This window comes from Pyrus communis, chromosome 8 (assembly GCF_963583255.1).
Source record: "Pyrus communis chromosome 8, drPyrComm1.1, whole genome shotgun sequence".
Taxonomy (NCBI): Eukaryota; Viridiplantae; Streptophyta; class Magnoliopsida; order Rosales; family Rosaceae; genus Pyrus; species Pyrus communis.
This window is the reverse complement of record NC_084810.1, coordinates 19,185,718-19,203,259: the sequence shown is the minus strand read 5'-3', so window position 1 is coordinate 19,203,259 and position 17,542 is coordinate 19,185,718. Positions and strand designations below refer to the sequence as shown.

The following is a 17,542-nucleotide window of genomic DNA, read 5'->3' as shown; positions in this document are numbered from 1 at the left end:
TTCTTGTCTACTTTCACTCCTCTCTGATGAACAAGGAATCCCAAAAAGTTGCTTGATCTGACTCCAAAAGCACATTTCTTTGGATTCATTTTCAACTTATGGACCCTCATTCTGGTTAAGGCTTGCTTGAGGTTTTCCAAGTGTTGCTCCTCAGTTTTAGACTTGACCACTATATCATCAATGTACACCTCCATGCTATGCCCAATTAAAATGTGAAAAATGGCATTCATTGCTCTTTGATAAGTTGCATCGGCATTTTTTAGCCCGAATGGCATGACAACGTATTCATATGCTCCTACATGTTCTGGGCACCTAAAAGTTGTCTTATGTATATCTTCTTTAGCCATTTTTATTTGATTATAACCCTCATTCCCATCCATGAAATATAAGACTTTGTGTTTTGCAACTGCATCTATGGATAGGTCGGCTATGGGCATGGGGTATTCATCTTTAGGTGTGGCCTCATTAATGTTTCTATAGTCAACACAACATCAAACTTCATTAGTTACAGCATTGTAAACACAAAAATTTTGTATCGAATGAAATGAGAACACGTGTACAAAGTAGATTTGTATTGATTTGAATTTGTAGGTTACAATCTTTGTTTACAACTTTTCCTTTGATTAAGTCTTCAAATTTGATGTAGATGGTTGAATCTCGGAATGATTGCTTCAAGTTTTGAGCTTGAAACGAATGTGGGGATGGTCTTCACCTCAAGGTGCAGCAAAAATGGTGTGGATGCTGGATTTCGTTGCTTCAAGGGTCTTGGCGACTTGATCTTGAAACAAACATTGCTACAAGTTTATAAGCTTGCAACAAAGTCTTGAAGGAATCGGCATGAGCGCTTATTGATTCTTCAGGGAAGTGTTTCTGCTTTGGTCGAGAAAAAGCTTCGGCTTTGGTTGAATGTTCTTTGAAGAGAGCTTTTGCAGCGTATTAGTCTTCAAATGTTTTGTAAAGGTTCTTCTGTGTAGGGATTTTTTGAACCTTATGCTTATGGGAGGACCTTGTATTTATAGGCTTCTCAAGGCTTGCCTTTGGGATGATTTTAGGCATGTTTTGTGTATTAATTTCAGCCATATTTACTCCTTGGCCGAATTTAAGGACCTTGTTACTTATTTTGTGAGCAATCTTCAATTCTTACTTGTTTTATGAAGATGCCTTTAGCTTTCTTTCCAGTTTTAGGGTCAATTTGATCCCCTAGCCAAATTTAGGAGAGCTTTTCTCCTTTTGGTCGAGTTTTAGGAAACTTTTGTACTCCCTTTGCTTGCTTTGTGCCACGTGTTATTGATGACTTGTCTATTTGTGATAAGTCATATGCCACGTGGAGCTTTGCGATACATCATTTGTATGCAATGAAATTTCCATGTCAAAATAATATTTTGGATTAGACGGAAGAGTAAATTGGACTTCGGCGAGGACATGAGCAATATCGGGCCTATAGGGCATGTGAGGACATGTGGCATGAGTGTGTTGAGAGGTATAGCATGGATAACACCATGGAGGGCCTAAAAGGCCAAGAATAACAGGTTTAGGTTGAAGAAGTTAGGGTTCTATTATAAAATTAATTAACAATATAAGGAGTAGTCCAAAATTTTATAAGCTCTTATATAGTTTGGTCCTCACCAATGTGGGACTTTGTCCTCACATTCTCATATGGGTGCCCAAGCCATGTGAGTTGCTGCTGTTGGGCCACGACTGCATGTTGATGGGCCATGCTGAATGTTGTGAAAGGGCCATGACTGCATGTTGTTTGGACTAAAGGTTGAGGGGATGCCATAAAAAAAGAAAGAAAAACAAAAACGGAACTTTGAAGCAACTAAAGGATAAAAGGGAAAGCTTCGGATAAGGGAAGGCTTCGTTTGGAGGAGACACATAAAACAAGAAGAAATGAAAAGGGTAATGGATGCTTGAAAGACGCAATGATTGATGATGGAGTGACCGTAGGATACTCTAGAAGTTTGATGGGGAAGAAAGAAATAGTAAAGCACCTAATGTAGACCTCAAGGCCTCGTTTGGTAACTCGGATTGTATTGACTATTTCTGTCGGATAGGATAAATAGCCACCAAATAATACTGACTAAATTAGTCTCATATTTGGTGCAGTATCGGACTAATTACCATATTATTTATACTATGTTTGGTACTGAATCAGATAAGAAAATGGAAGAAAAAAAAATTTGACAAATCTTTGTTTGTTTGTTGAACTTTTCTCATATTTATACCTATTGAAAATTTGAAAACCACACAAATGCATAACAATCTTTTTTTCAAAAAATTTCCCACAAGATACCAATTAACCCATCCACATTTATTAGTCAAGAAGTCTTCAGATATGATTAGAATAACATTTGTATAATATGGCAAAATAAACTTCAAAATCCAACACCATTTGTCCTTCCATTTTGTAAAATTGAAAACCAAGGATGTCAATACCTCATGTCTATGCTTTGTGTTGTTCGTATGCGTTGAGGGAAGCATACAGAGGCATATAATCTTTGAGTTGAAGCTTCTGTAATCTCCATACTCCTTAAGGTTGATGGAATCATTGATGCGTTGCTCTGCAAGTGGAAAGAGGGCTGCAATTTTGATGGTTCCTACGTTTCTTAGAGGAAAAACAAAACCTTGCACGCTGGCTGGAATTGTCGTTGCCAACAAATCGTTCAAATGTACCTTGATAGGAGAAATTGCCATTGCTGGCAATAATGGTGAAGAAGAAAGCAAGGGCGGAACGGAATCGATGGGTGTTACCGATGAGATTTGCAGTGGGCTACCGTCTCCGTCGGGTTGTCCAACTCTGTGAAGTGTGTTGTGATCGGGATTGATTGATGCAGCATCATCGAAAATCATCAGGGTAGTTGGATAGCTGGCGGAGCAATTGGGTTTTGGGATTTGTGGGAAGGAGGGGGAAGAACAAAGGGAGGGGAAACAAAGAAGAAGAACAGAGGGAGGGGAACCTGGGAAGAAGAAGAAAAATGAGAAGATGAACTGGGATTCAAACGAAGAAGAAGAAGGTGTGAGAAGACTAACCTGGAGGAAAGAGAGCGGCTGCGTTTGGAAAGGAAGGAGAGAGCGGCCGACTAAACTGTACCGTGATTTTGGAGATGATAAGCAAGCTGATTTTCACCGTATAAAGTAGGTGGGCCCAGATTATTTAATTCAGTGGCTATTTAATACAAACGGACACCAAATACTGTACTATATTATTAGTATTATTCAGTGTCTTATACGATGTGCCAAACGAGGCCTAAATGGGGAACGAAAATAAACTATTTTGATGGGTTTTTATTTTTTTTGTTTTGTTAATGTACTGTATTGAACCGGGAGAGAAGAATGAAAACCGGGATCAAAGAGAATGAAAACCTAGACAAATGATATCAGGTAGAATTATGACTTCTTGCATTGATGTTTAGAAAATATTTCAATATACATGGGTTATATTAATCCCTATTTAGTAGGAATCTTATACTAATAACAAGGAAAAATTATCGTATATTTCTATAATACATACTACAATTATGGAGATAATTTCGAATTAATTAAATCTTGTCTAACAACTGAGCAGATTGTTTCCAAATAATGTTTTAAAAAATTGCTTACGCATGCTGGTTAAAGGGTTTAATTTGAAATTTTTTAGTTTTCACTAAAATATGCTATGGAAATTGGATTAAAATAAACTGTTCTATTGATAAAATTCATACTGCAGGGAGTCTCAAGATTAGAATAAAACCCACGTTTTGTGGTTTAGGTTTATCCGCACTTTAAACTTGTTTTCTACTCATACGATAAACGTAGGCTGATTATATACCCCACGCAGTTGATTATACATACCGTGTGGTGGTGTTTGTAGTAATTACGTGGGATCATGTAATTTTTCCAACTATAGCAGTTGTACAAGGGATCAAGTAATTACCCTGTAGACATGTAAATTTCGTTGCATATAAATGATGCATCACAAAGCTCCATGTGACATATGATTTATCACAAATGGACAAGTCATCAATGACATCTGGTACAAATCAAGCAAAGGAAATATAAAATCTTCCTAAAAATCGGCACAAGGGAGAAAACTCCTTTAAATTTGGCAAAAAGGTCTAGATTGGTCCTAAAACCGGAAAGAAAGTTAAGGTGTAAGATCCCACATCGCCCTGGGCCCAGGGGAGTGATCCTTATATGTATATTCTCATCCTTACCTAGCACGAGGCCTTTTGGGAACTCATTGGCTTTGGGTTCCATTGGAACTCCGAAGTTAAGCGAGCTCATGCGAAAACATTCCCATGATGGGTGACCCATTGGAAAGTTCTCGTGTGAGTTCTCAGAAACAAAACCGTGAGGGCGTAGTGTGGGCCCAAAACTGACAATATCGTGCTACAGTGAGGGAGCGGGCCCGGGATGTGGTGGACCCCGGGCCGAGATGTGACAATTTGGTATCAGAGCCTAACCCTAGCCGTGATGTGTCGACAAGGACGTCGGGCCCCTAAGGGTGGTGGATTGTAAGATCCCACATCACCCAAGGGAGTGATCCTTATATGTATATTTCCATCCCTACCTAGCACGAGGCCTTTTGGGAGCTCACTGGCTTTGGGTTCCATCGAAACTCCGATGTTAAGCGAGTTCGCGCGAGAGCATTCCCATGATGGGTGACCCACTAGGAAGTTCTCGTGTGAGTTCCCAGAAACAAAACCGTGAGGATGTTGTCGGGGCCCAAAGCGGACAATATCGTGCTACGGTGGTGGAGCGGCCCTGGGATGTGGTGGACCTTGGGTCGGGATGTGACATAAGGCATCTTCATAAAATAAGCAAGAATTGAAGATTGCTCACAAAAATAGGCAACAAGGCCTCATAATTTCTGCTAAGGGAGTAAAGTGGCTGAAACTAAGACACAAAACATGCCAAAACTCTCCCATGGACGAATTAGGACATAAATCAAAGCTAAATCTACCCAGAGGCAAGCCTTGAGAAGCCTATAAATACAAGGTTCTCCCATAAGCATAAAGGTTGAAAAAAAATCTCTACACAGAAGAACCTCTGCCAAATCTTTAAAGACTAATACGCTGCCAAAGCTCTCTTCGAAAAACATTTAACCAAAGCCGAAGCTTTCTCTCAACCAAAATTGAAGCACTTCATTGATGAGTCAACAAGCGCTTGTGCCGATTCCTTCAAGACTTTGTTGCAAGCTTCTAAAGTTGTAGCAACGTTCATTTCAAGATTAAGTCCCCAAAACCCTTGAAGCAACGAAATCCTGCATCAAACACTACCCTTTGCCGTAGCTTTGAGGTGAAGACTATCCACACACCGTTTCAAGCTCAAAACTTAAAGCAATCCTTCAACTGTTCGTCCTAGATCAAATCATCACAACCCTTGGATCAACAATCACGTATCTACATCAAATTTGAAGACTAAATCAAAGGAAAACTTGTAAAAAGAGATTGTAACCTACAAATTCAAATCAATACAAATTTACTTTGTACACGTGTTCTCATTTCATTCGATACATAATTTTTGTGTTTACAAATTTGGCATGCTCGATGGGATATTTCTGCCTCTCATCTCTGCCTTCAAATTTGCTAAAAAAAAAGAAAAAAAAAAGAACAAACCACACACATACAAATGGTATTAAGGAAGGATCAAGATGTTTCTGTTACCAACGCAAAGGACAAGGTCATCATTGCCGCAAGTGGTGGCACTTTAGGCATCACATCCTGAAGCAAGGCAAGAACTCTCTCTGCCATGCCTTCCACCCATCCATCAACTCTGTCGAAGGAGCAAGAGCACCCGAGGCACGAACCTGTGATCACCCTGGCTTCGCTAAAGGCACCAAAGGAAGAAAGTCCAATAAGTTACTCTGAGTCTTTGACTTCTGACGTCGACTCAAGCAGCTCATGTCCCGTAACCATGCAAGTCATGACTACTGGCGTAACTTCCATCAATGAGCAGTTGGCTCAAATAAGTGAAGCAATTGCAAGGCTGACAAGGATTGTGGAGGAGAATGACTTGCAAATTGCTACGTTTGTCAACTGTCTGGAAGCGCAGCACGATGACAAAGCTAACCCGAAGGTTGACCCACCAAAGGAGGAAACCGATAAAAAGAAAGAGCTCTGGTGGAGAAAGTTGAAGAGAAACTGGACTAAGCAACATCGCTCATGGGATCTCTCTTTATCCAACAGCTACAAGAGATGATCACTAGCACCATCAAGACGCAGTACCAAGGAAGCTCTCATGACTCCGTGTTGTACTCAAAGCCCTACTCCAAAAAGATTAACGCCTTGAGGATGCCAAGGGATTATCAGCCGCCAAAGTTCATGCAATTCGATGGAAAGGGCAATCCTAAATAACATATTGCCCACTTCATCGAAACTTGCAACAATGCTGGGACAGAGGTAGACTACCTCGTCAAGCAGTTCGTGTGCTTTTAAAATGATAGAAAGCTTTTTTGGTGAAAATGTTTTTAGAACCAATCCTTAGTAAAAATGCAAGTAAATTCTGGAAAGACACTTAAAGTGCTTCTTAGAAGAAGCTCATAACTGGTGCTTCTTGCAGAAAGCACTTTAAGTGCTTTTGGAACCAAAACACATTTTCGCTAAAAGTGCTTTAGTCATTTTAAAAGCACATCCAAACGAATCCTTACAATTGTAGGGTTTTCCACAAAAAGTAAGAGGAGATGTTGACGTTTGGTGGGTTGCTCTTATTAATTTTTTTTGGATAAATTACATTTTACCCTCTCATGTTTGTGGTTAATTGTAACCTCATACAACATTTAAAAACATTTCAATCACATACATTTACTTATTATTTCATTTCAATTTCATACATTTGTTAGTCAATCTGCTAAATTTGACCGTTAAATGATATGTATCAACTGTAGATCCCACATTTTTCTAATCTACTTTTTAAACTTATATGGGTACATCTTTTTCTTTGATTAGAAAACATATCCATGCCAATTTATTCAAAGAAATTTATTAATATTATTAGGCTTAATATCTACTATTATTATTATTTTTTTTCGTGGTTATGAAGAATGTACCCATGTTTTGGGTTTGAAGAATTTACCAAACGTTTTATGGTACAGTACCTTTTGGTTAATATTGATGAATGTTCTATTTATATGTACACAATATGTTCTACAATATGTGTGTACATACTATTTATGGCAAAACATGATATTCTACATTAGCAACATTGTCTCATCATCCTATCATGAGACATTTGATTCTTTTTTACATTTAGTTTCTTAAGTTTTTGGAAATGATAAAAAAAAAAAAAGCTTTGTATGGCCACGTTGAAGTAACGTATACTCACTACAAATATTGGCCGTTCCAATTTACATGATCCTGCAAATAGAGCACCACAAGCATGGCTGAAAAAAAATTAAACTAAAATTAAAAATAAATCGTCGCCTGAGAGGTTCGAACTCTCGCGGGGAATCCCCATGCACTTAGCAAGCACACGCCTTAACCACTCGGCCAAAGCGACTGTTGATGACGTAAGAGGGTACTTATCTTTTTTAATTAACTATTTAATTAAACAAAAAATAAAAATAAATCACCACCTGAGATGTGAGGCTGACGTTTGACGGGTTTCTCTTATTAATTTTTCTAGTAAATTACATTTTATTCCTTCAAGTTTGCGGTCAATTGCAACCTCATACAATATTTTTAAAACATTTTAATCACATACCTTTACTTACTCTTTCATTTCAACATTGTATAGCCACTTAGTACTACGGTTTAGTGATTTTTCTTTTCACTTGTAAGTAAGAAGTCTTAGTTTATTTCTCGTCAACTGCGTAGTTGAAACATATTATTGTTAGTTTATTGTGAAGCTTAGCTCACTCCCCATCCGTTAAGTGTACATAATATCCTTTTATTCGAAGAAAGAAAAAGGAACGTTTTATAATGCAAGAGTTGTAAAATAGTAAAATTAAAAAAAATAATAATAAGAAGAAGTTTAAACAACCAATTATCACGTTCGAACACGACTAGTTATTCAGGTTGTGCAAGGTTGGAATTGGGAACTAGTCTTGGACCCTTATCTCCGACCTGGATTGTCACTTAACGCCTTGAGGATGCCAAGGGATTATCAGCCGCCAAAGTTCATGCAATTCGATGGAAAGGGCAATCCTAAAGAACATATTACCCATTTCATCGAAACTTGTAACAATGCTGGAACAAAGGTAGACTACCTCGTCAAGAAGTTCGTGTGCTTTTAAAATGACAGAAACCGTGTTTGGTGAAAATGTTTTTAGAACCAATCCTTAGTAAAAATGCAAGTAAATTCTGGAAAGACACTTAAAGTGCTTCTTAGAAGAAGTTCATAACTGGTGCTTCTTGCAAAAAGCACTTTAAGTGCTTTTGGAATCGAAAAACATTTTCTCTAAAAGTGCTTTAATCATTTTAAAAGCACATCCAAACGAATCCTTACAATTGCAGGGTTTTCCACAAAAAGAAAGAGGAGATGTTGACGTTTGGTGGGTTGCTCTTATTAATTTTTTTTGGGTAAATTACATTTTACCCTCTCATGTTTGTGGTTAATTGTAACCTCATACAACATTTAAAAACATTTCAATCACATACATTTACTTATTATTTCATTTCAATTTCATACATTTGTTAGTCAATCTGCTAAATTTGACCGTTAAATGATATGTATCAATTGTGGATCCCACATTTTTCTAATCTATTTTTTAAACTTATATGGGTACATCTTTTTTGTTGATTAGAAAAAGTATCCATGCCAAATTATTCGAAGAAATTTATTAATATTATTAGGCCTAATATCTACTATTATTATTATTATTTTCATGGTTATGAAGAATGTACCCATATTTTGGATTTGAAGAATTTACCAAACGTTTTATGGTACAATACCTTTTGGTTAATATTGATGGATGTACTATATATATGTACACAATATGTTCTATAATATGTGTGTACATACTTTTTATGGCAAAACATGATTTTCTACATTAGCAACATTGTCTCATCATCCTATCATGAGACATTTGATTCTTTTTTACATTTAGTTTCTTAAGTTTTTGGAAATGATAAAAAAAAAAGTTTTGTATGGCCACGTTGAAGTAACGTATACTCACTACAAATATTGGCCGTTCCAATTTACATGATCCTGCAAATAGAGCACCACAAGCATGGGCAAAAAAAAATTAAACTAAAATTAAAAATAAATCGTCGCCTGAGAGGTTCGAACTCTCGCGGGGAATCCCCATGCACTTAGCAAGCACACGCCTTAACCACTCGGCCAAAGCGACTGTTGATGACGTAAGAGGGTACTTATCTTTTTTAATTAACTATTTAATTAAACAAAAAATAAAAATAAATCACCACATGAGATGTGAGGCTAACGTTTGAAAGGTTTCTCTTATTAATTTTTCTAGTAAATTACATTTTATTCCTTCAAGTTTGTGGTCAATTGCAACCTCATACAATATTTTTGAAACATTTTAATCACATACCTTTACTTACTATTTCATTTCAACGTTGTATAGCCACTTAGTATTACGGTTTAGTGGTATTTCTTTTCACTTGTAAGTGAGAAGTCTTAGTTTATTTCTTGTCAACCATGTAGTTGAAACATATTATTACTAGTCTATTGTGAAGCTTAGCTCACTCCCCACCCGTTAAGTGTAAATAATATCCTTTTATTCGAAGAAAGAAAAAGGAAAAACGTTTTATAATGCAAGGGCTGTAAAATAGTAAAATTAAAAAAAATAATAAGAAGAAGAAGGTTAAACAACCAGTTATCACGTTCGAACACGACTAGTTATTCAGGCTGTGCAAGGTTGGAATTGGGAACTAGTCTTGGACTCTTATCTCCGCCCTGTATTGTCACTTAATATGGATATTTGCAGGATTCGTAAAGCAAGCAGAGGCAATCTCATGGATTGGTATTCGAGTCATAAATATGTCTACAAATTTCATACTAGTCCATATACTCTGCCTCACCAACAGATTTCATAATCTTAACTGATAAATTCAGTTAATAACACATAGCATACGTTACTAGGCGATGCAGGAACGAATGGCTACCTGAACTGGACTCGACAGTGGAACAACTCCCTCCTTTAATGTAGCATTCAAGGGAAGGATGCACCGAAACTTGTCAAAACTAAAAAGATGCAAATCAATTTCGTCATAGTCTTTCTATAAATGCCAACAAAGTGGCATCTACTCTTATCCTTAGACAATAAATCAACGATCAACTCCGTAGTTGATGCATCTGCAGAAAAACCCCTCTCCACCATTTCTTGAATAAGCCTCACTCCTGTTGATGTCTCATTGTTATTGATAAACCCTTGGATAATTATGTTGTACGTCCAACCACCTGGAGAACAGCCTTTCTCTTCCATTTCTCTAAGCAAGTTTTCCACTTCACATATTAGCCCTCCATTACAAAATCCACTAATCATTGTATTATACGTAATGGCATTAGGTTGAATTCCTTTTGATGGTAAGCGACGAAAGAGATCCCACGCATATTCAACTTTCTCAGCTCTGCACAAACCATCAATAAGAATATTACAAGTTACAATATCAAAATCCAACTTCTTTCCCTCCATCTCTTCCAACAATTCAACTGCCTGGGGAAATTGTTGGTTTTCACAAAGGCCATCCAGTAAAATATTATACGTTTGAATGTCTGAAGTTGGCCACAAGCTTGCATTTGAGAGAACAAGTTCCGTGCATCTTGTGTTCTTCCCATCTTGCAAAACCCATCAATAAGCGTGCTATAAGTAACCGTATTTGGAACAACTCCCTTATGAGACATTTCCAGAAAAAGTATCCGAGCATCATCTATCCTTTTATGCTTACAATAGCCATTTATCAATATGCTATAAGTACGAGCATTAACCATGCAGCCTTTGCTAAGCATTTTTTCAAAAACCTTTTTCACCTCGTCCATTTCTCCTTGCAAATAGTAACCATCTATAAGCGAATTGTATGTAATTGTATTGGGTGCTATATCCCCTTGCGTCATCATTATAACCACACTACTTGCTTCCTGGACCATCCCCTCTTTGCAGAATGTGTCAACCAAGAAATTGAAGGTGTGCACATTTGGAAAGATATGTTTCTCCACCATTTCATTCAACAATCTTGTAGCTTCTTTCCACTTCCCTACTTTGCAAACTCCGTGAATCAAAGAGGTATAGGTAATGACGTTGGGAGAAATGCCCTTACCCGTCGTTTCCAAAAAGAGGTTCAGTGCATCAACAACTAGAGCATCTTTGCAAAGACTGTCGATGATCATGTTGTAGACAATTACGTTAGGCATGCAAGCATTTTCTTCCATCTTCTTAAGCAATTGGATTGCTGCATCATTGTTAACTAATGTGCTGAAAGAAACCACATTCGGCTTGCAATTACCACTCTCCAACATTTTATTTAAAAGTGCTGCAGCCTCGGCCTCTCTATTCTTAAGAAGAAAGCCGTTGATTAGAGTGCTGTAGGTTGTGACATCTGGCTCAAAACCTAATTTGAAGAAGTCACCCAAGACTGACAAACTTAACATCTGGACGGATTCCGGACACACCCATTTGGCCATTCATGGAGATGACTGCCGAATAATGCTTCAACTTGGCAAGTTGAGTCAAGATTTGGTTGAAGCATTTCGTCGAACACATTGAGAGCATCCTCAACATTACTGATTTTCACAATCTGGTGTTGTTGAATGTTTCTGGATTCGGTCGACTTGGAAGCTCGAGAGTGAAACAAAGCCAAGTAACTGTTGAAGAAAACAACGACAGGAGAAGATTGAAGAAGGCAAGGCGGCATACCTCTGGTGCTGCTGCTTCCATAACCAATCTTCAAAGAAGAAGAAGTAGCAATCGTTGCCCGCATCATCTTCAGCATCTCTAAGTCAGCGAGTTGAGAGTTGCTCACAAATCAAAGAGTTGTTGTAAGACTCTGCTCGTGAGAGTTGAAGAGCATGAATTTCATGTTTTTTTTTTCTAGTTCTAGATTAACGCAAATTAAAAATAAATACACAAATCAACGAAAAAATGATTCTTTTTTGTTGGGAGAATATAAGCATGAAGAAGAACAAGCCTACTTTTAAAATAATTCAAATTACTACATTTAAACATCTTTTAAACTCTCTTCAACATTTACGTTAAAATTTAAGTTTTAAATCTCCTCTCTTAGACCATCGACGATAAGAAAGGACATCATTATGATTTTCACAAATGAGCATATCAGATGAAAGCATTATCATGATTTTAGGCTTGAACTTAATTAAATTTCTTTGAGTCTATATACAAAATGAGCTAAGTGAATAAGATATTTAAAAAATAAATAAACGGTTTGGTCTGGTTCTGAAGTTCTACCAAGATGAAAACCGAAATGGATTTGAACAATTCGGTTTGGTTCTTGAACGTAAGTCGATTTTTTTTGTCAACATGGTTTTTTCTGGTATACTATGTTGTTGTTCAATTAGGTTCCATGATTTTTATGTCCACCCCTACAATTATGTTTAGAAATAAGGGTCCATATTTCATATGACATATCTTGGATTCAATTCTTAGTGATGGTGAATCATATGATGGTGATCAGGAGAGGCTGAAATGACTCTAAAAGTCTTTCTGGCTTTCGAAAGGATAAATTGTCGTGACAAAGCAACCAATTGGTCAACTTTTTTTTAAACATACAATATCAGCTACACCCACCCTTGTGTCTCATCAACTGGTTATCCTTTTTCCATTCACTTAGCTCGTGCTTAAGGTGGAACTGCTCACGTTGGGCACCTACAATAAAATTGAACAACTATTTTTTTTTCTTTTTTTTGTTGTTGTAACAAACGATATTATCTACACCAAGAGGGGGAGTGATCAAAGTGTCACAATGGGTTTGTCATATTAATGTGGTACAAATCTAAGACATCTCACTTATAAGTGAAGATGAATATCATTAGGCTATAAGATTAAATGACAATTGAAGATGTTATTAGATGCAAAAGTGAGAAGTACTGAGCATGAAAGTTTTGCATGCTTGAAGCCGTGAAACAAGTCAGCAATGAAGAGCACCTGTATTCAACAATTGTCCATATCTGAATTGTGAGAGTTACAAACTTCACCTTCGTTCTTCACTTAAAATACATATAGCACTAAGTCAGGTGTCAAATTTACAAGCTAATTAGGTAATTGGCACCAAAAATCTGAAGGCAAACTGAAAATTACAACTAAACGATAATATAATAAGACGTCAAGTTAAGCATGATAGTACAAAACATGAACAATTAAGATTACTATTGAGAAAACCCGAACCTGTATGACTAAGATAGTGGTTGACAAACTCAGATTGTTCCTTCAAACATGCATAGAAGCGTCCTTAGCCTTTCAAAATGCATCACAATAGCTTATTATTGCTCAAATTTCTAGCCCAAATGAAAAGTAAAATTAATAAACAAAGGAAATTAGAGCTTACGAGAAAAAAATAAATGCGAATATGCAACGGTTGAGGAAAGAAATGCAAAACCTGAACGGGCAAATGGAAACATTTGGTATTTTACACTCTCTCTCATTTTTTTCTCTTTCTTCTTCCTCTTCCAGAAAACCTTCTTACAATTGTACGTAACCATTTCTTAAAGTCTTACAATGGTAGGGTTTTGCACATAAAGAAAGAGGAGATGCTGACATTTGGTGGGCTGCTCTTATTAATTTTTTTTTTGGGTAAATTACATTTTACCTCTTCATGTTTGTGGTTAATTGTAACATCATACAACATTTTTAAAACATTTCAATCACATACATTTGCATATTATTTCATTTCAATTTCATACATATGTTAGTCAATCTGCTAATTTGACCGTTAAATGATAATGTATCAACTGTGGATCCCACATTTTTCTAATCTAGTTTTTATACTTATAGGGGTACATCTTTTTCATTGATTTGAAAATGTATTCATATCAAGTTATTCGAAGAAATTTATTAATATTATTAGGCCTAATATCTATTATTATTATTTTTCGTGGTTATGAAGAATATACCCATATTTTGGGTTTGAAGATTTTATCAAACGTTTTATGGTAAAGTAACTTTTGATTGATATTGATGAATGTACTATATATATGTACACAATATGTTCTATAATATGTGTGTACAGACTTTTTATGGCAAAACATGATTTTCTACATTGGCAACATTGTCTCATCATCCTATAATGAGACATTTGGTTCTTTTTTACATTTAGTTTCTTAAGTTTTTGGAAATGATAAAAATAAAAGCTTTGTATGGCCACATTGCGAACGTAACGTACAAATATTGGCCGTTCATTTACATGATCCTGCAAATAGAGCACCACAAGCATGGCTGAAAAAAATTAAACTAAAATTAAAAATAAATCGTCGCCTGAGAGGTTCAAACTCTTGCAGGGAATCCCCATGCACTTAGCAAGCACACGCCTTAACCACTCAGCCAAAGCGACTGTTGATGACGTAAGGGGCTACTTATCTTTTTTAATTAACTATTTAATTAAACAAAAAATGAAAATAAATTGCAACCTGAGATGTGAGGCTGATGTTTGATGGGTTTCTCTTATTAATGTTTCAAGCAAATTACATTTTATTCCCTCAAGTTTGTGGTCAATTGCAACCACATACAATATTTTTGAAACATTTTTATCTCATACCTTTACTTACTATTTCATTTCAACTTCATACATTCATTAGTTAATTCGTTAATTTGACCGTTAAGTAATGATGTGTCAACTATGAATCCCATTTTTTTGCTGATATGACAGTCAAATTTGTCCGCATTGATTAAAAAATAAATTATAAATAAAAAATTGTGCCCCACCCCTTAAATCTTAGTCTGTAGATATTCTAGATCCAGCTGATTCTAAGGGTGGGCATGGGCCGGGCCAGGCCCCATTTTGGAGGAACCGGACCTTACCCGTTTTAAACAGTAACAGTACAGAACGGGCAGGGTAGAAGGATTTTGAATTTTGGAACCGGACTTAACCCGGCCCGTTGATTCGGGGCGGATCCACAGGTCCAACTCTTTTTTTTTTTTTGGTAATTTATAAACTGCATTGCACAGCTGCACTGTAGCAACACAAATCTTATTATCACAAGGGAGTGCTGCAAATAAATGGTAGGAATATTTGGTCACAAACTCCTAACTTTTTCACAAATCTTATTATCACTAGAGAGTAAATCAACAAATCTTCGAAAACACATGAATAATTTCATGAAAGAATGGAATTGCTGGTGCTGGCCGGATTAGCAGTTTATGGCATTGGACAAGCTTTGGTCATATTTACAAGAGACATAGCAGTTGAACGAAGAATTCAGCCATCTAATTTGAACCCCACATGATTAATCGCTTAACAAATAATAATTAACAGTATGAAGGTCCGCTTTTGAGATTCATCACTCGGCATATAGAGTCTGTACTAAAAAAACTCCATTAAGCACTCTATTATAAGAACATGAACTGATAGTTCAAAAGTATTAGGTTTGAATTTCATATCAAAAACCAATCAAAGGCAGAACCTCATCGGCCGTAATAATACATCGAAATTGAAGAACCTCATCTCATCGGGCGCTGGCAGTGATGTGTTTTTGGTGATGGCGACGGCGGTGATGTCGTCGAGGAGGAGAGATGGGTGGTGTTGTCGTGGTTCTGGGACCTAGGTTCTCTGGGATGTGTCCAAGAGGAGAGACAGGTGGTGCCATCGTAGTGGTCGAGACGGCAGTGAGAAGAGCGAGTACGGAGTCGCAAGGGTTGACAGGAGTGGATGGTATGGGACACTGGAGACTCTGGATTCTAAGAGAGATTGAGCAGCTGAAGAGTACATCCATTATGTTTAGAACGGGCCGGTCCGGGGTCCTGTTATTCTAAATAATAGGATTCAGCCCGCCCCTAAATACACACGTTCCGTCCCAGCCTGCCCCGTTTATTTTCTAAAAAATTTGATGTTATTAAGCCTAGTATTCATTATTATTATTTTTCGTGGTTTTGAAGAATGTATCCATGTTTTCGGTTTGAAGAATTTACCAAACGTTTTCTGGTATCGTAACTTTTGGTTAATATTGATGAATGTACTATATATATGTACACAATATGTTTTATAATATGTGTACATACTTTTTATGGCAAAACATGGTTTTCTATATTGGCAGCATTGTCTCATCATCCTATCATAAGACGTTTGGTTCTTTTTACTTTTAGTTTCTTGTTAAGTTTTTGGACGTAACGTAACGTAATCCTTACAAATATTGACCGTTCCAGTTTACATGATCCTGCAGATAAAGCACCACGAATCTCTCGTATGGCGTAGCATACTCGTAGACAGATTTCTGGTGATAATTGTTTCCTTGTAACCACAACGAATCTCTCTCGCCATACCATGGCTTCATTCAAACTATACAGAGCGTTTAGTATTTTTCATCGGAGGTATTAATCCAGACCATTCTCCTCCAATTTTTGACAGGGGATGGACGATAAGGTGGTCCCACCATCGATGACTGATTTCATTCACCGGATTTTACCAGGAGCTGCGGTACATAAGCTTCCATATGAGGGCCATTTCACCTACACCTACTTTAGTGACGAATGTCATAGGCAGATATTCACTACACCCTTTGGAACACCACAAGGGCCGCTGAACTTCACAGCAGAAGTGGATGAAACACGTCTTGAAGGTAATACTGAAGAGCAGGAAGAAGAGGTAGCGCTTGGTGATTCTGTTCCGGCACTAGCCGAGGCATGATTGCTCTAGTTTACTTCAGAGAGGTACAATGTATATATCATAGGGTTACTACGTTACTCGTAGAGCTTAAAAGAAACCACGCTCCTTGCTTCCCGGACCATCCCCTCTTTACAATATGTATCAACCAAAACATTGAAGGTGCACACATTTGGAAAGATATGTTTACTCACCATTTCATTCAATAATCTTGTAGCGTCTTTCCAATTCCCTACTTTGCAAAATCCATGAATCAAAGAGGTATAGGTAACGAAGTTGGGAGCGATGCCGTTACTTGTCATTTCTCAGAAGAGGTTTAGTGCATCAACAACTAGAATATCCTTGCAAAGATTGTTGATGATCGTGTTATCAGGCCTGTAATCACCTTCTTCCATCTTCTTAAGGAACTGGATAGCTCCAGTGTTGTTACCTTTCAAGCAATAGCAATAGCCCCTTGCTAGTATGCTGAAAGTAACCACATCCGTCTTCCAATTACCTCCCTCCATCATTTTGTTGAAAAGTGCAGCTGCATCAGCCTCTCTATGCTCACGAATAAAGCCATTGATTAGAGTGTTGAAGGTCATGACAATTGGTTCAAAAACCAGTTTGAAGAATTTTCCCAAGATAGAAAAGCCAACCCCCATTTTCCTCAAATGACAAAAGCAATTCATGATAAAGTTTAGAGTATAAATATTAGGACGAATTCCGGACACAACCATTTGGTTATTCAAGGAGATGACTGCCGAATAATGTTTCAAGTTGGCAAGTTGAGTCAAGATTTGGTTGAAAGGGACAGCGGAAGGCAGAGGCAGAGGACGCCTTTGAAGCATTTCGTC

At 37.2% G+C, this 17,542-nt stretch overlaps 1 protein-coding gene and 2 non-coding genes across 3 annotated transcripts; all 3 read right to left on the bottom strand.

Annotated features, from left to right (window-relative positions):
* Positions 1 to 7,394: 7,394 nt before the first annotated feature.
* On the bottom strand, positions 7,395 to 7,476 carry TRNAS-GCU (transfer RNA serine (anticodon GCU)). The gene has a single exon. It is a non-coding gene; the product is annotated as a tRNA-Ser (tRNA).
* Positions 7,477 to 9,186: 1,710 nt separating this feature from the next.
* TRNAS-GCU (transfer RNA serine (anticodon GCU)) lies at positions 9,187 to 9,268 on the bottom strand. Its single transcript has one exon. It is a non-coding gene; the product is annotated as a tRNA-Ser (tRNA).
* Positions 9,269 to 9,939: 671 nt separating this feature from the next.
* LOC137743078 (pentatricopeptide repeat-containing protein At1g12300, mitochondrial-like) lies at positions 9,940 to 11,870 on the bottom strand. The gene is made up of 4 exons (XM_068482993.1): positions 11,579 to 11,870; positions 10,598 to 11,489; positions 10,189 to 10,511; positions 9,940 to 9,983 (listed from the first exon to the last, which is right to left on the bottom strand). The coding sequence occupies exons 1-4, from the start codon at positions 11,868 to 11,870 to the stop codon at positions 9,940 to 9,942; spliced, it is 1,551 nt and encodes a 516-aa protein (XP_068339094.1).
* Between the last annotated feature and the right edge of the window lie 5,672 nt (positions 11,871 to 17,542).

What these genes read in the sequence shown, in the direction of transcription:
- LOC137743078 (XM_068482993.1), bottom strand. Translation starts at nt 11,870, where the DNA reads ATGCTGAAGATGATGCGGGCAACGATTGCTACTTCTTCTTCTTTGAAG. An exon ending in AAAACCAACAATTTCCCCAG is followed by an intron (nt 10,512 to 10,597) that starts GCAGTTGAATTG and finishes TGGTTTGTGCAG; the next exon opens with AGCTGAGAAAGTTGAATATG. An exon ending in TTTATTGTCTAAGGATAAGA is followed by an intron (nt 9,984 to 10,188) that starts GTAGATGCCACT and finishes TGAATTTATCAG; the next exon opens with TTAAGATTATGAAATCTGTT.